The sequence below is a fragment of the Trichechus manatus genome, unplaced genomic scaffold, assembly GCF_000243295.1.
Source record: "Trichechus manatus latirostris isolate Lorelei unplaced genomic scaffold, TriManLat1.0 scaffold00213, whole genome shotgun sequence".
Classification (NCBI taxonomy): Eukaryota; Metazoa; Chordata; class Mammalia; order Sirenia; family Trichechidae; genus Trichechus; species Trichechus manatus.
In genome coordinates, this window is record NW_004444149.1 from 3419395 (window position 1) to 3420558 (window position 1164).

At 60.1% G+C, this 1164-nt stretch overlaps 1 protein-coding gene across 1 annotated transcript in view; it reads left to right on the forward strand.

Annotated features, from left to right (window-relative positions):
• The window catches only part of S100A16 (S100 calcium binding protein A16), a 6293-nt gene extending 5873 nt beyond the window's left edge, over positions 1 to 420 (forward strand). The window contains exon 3 of the mRNA XM_004388600.1: positions 262 to 420. Coding sequence (XP_004388657.1) covers positions 262 to 420 — 159 coding nt within the window. The remainder of the gene's footprint in view (positions 1 to 261) is intronic.
• Positions 421 to 1164: the final 744 nt, after the last annotated feature.

The following is a 1164-nucleotide window of genomic DNA, read 5'->3' on the forward strand; positions in this document are numbered from 1 at the left end:
TCTCAACCACCCCCAGGCCTGTGTCCTGTCAGGGTCCCCCCATCCCCAGGCCTCTGTCCTGTCAGGGTCCCCCATCCCCAGGCCTGTGTCCTGTCAGGGTCCCCCCCCCCCAAGACCTCTGTCCTGTCAGATACCCAGTGAGACTGTATTCCCATGGCAGAGGCTACCCTGGCCAGATTTCTTGGACTCTGCCCAGGGTCCTGTCTGGGGGCTCTGTGTGGCTGCCACCCTCAGGGTTGCTAACACTCGGTCCCTCCCCAGGACACAGGGAACCGAAAGGCCGCCGACAAGCTCATTCAGAACCTGGACGCCAACCATGATGGACGCATCAGCTTCGACGAGTACTGGACCTTGATAGGTGGCATCACCAGCCCCATCGCCAACCTCATCCGCCAGCAGGAGCAGCAGAGCAGCAGCTAGGGCCCCCTGCCCCTTCCAGGCACTGACGCTGTCACTCAGCCCCCCACCCTCTTGGCTAGGTACCCCCCTCATCCTCGTTTGCCCATCAGCCCTTTTCTTAGCTTCTCCCTTCAGACCATGTCCCGACCCTTGCTCGACAGGAGACAGGGGACATCAGGGCCGCTGTGTGAGTGTCTCAGTTGTGGGCTGCTTCCCTGAGGGTCTCAGTCCCTTGAGCCAGCAGGCCCTGAGGACCCCTCTGCGAGATCTCAATGCTGTTTGGGGGCCCCAAGAGTTTCTTCACCTGTCCAGCCCATCTACCTGTCCAACATCTCCTGTTCCTGCTTGATTCTTGCCTGATCCTGGGCCCATCCCGACCTCCTGCAGGGGTGGCTCACTGCTTGAAGCCTCCCTGCTCCTGGCAGCAGCAGCAGCAGCAGAGACTCTCCCTGTCCCTTTGCCCCTCTGCTGGGTAGAGAAGCGTGTCCAGCGACCCCCCTCCATCTGCCTCTGCGTCTGGGAATGAGCTAAGCAGGCCTGGGCCTCCTCCCTCCTGCTCAGCCACTGGAGAATGGCAATAAATGTTGGATTTGGAGTTTGTATCCCTCTTACCCTATGCCTTTGTGATGCTTATTTAAACTTATCCACTCCTTGGGCTCTCCTTGTGCCTCTGCGGTCTTTGCCCGGGGCCTTGAGGCAAGGTGGGCTCTCCCAGAGACACCCCAGGGACGGAGCAAGAAAGAAGCCAGAAATCCTGGATTCCAG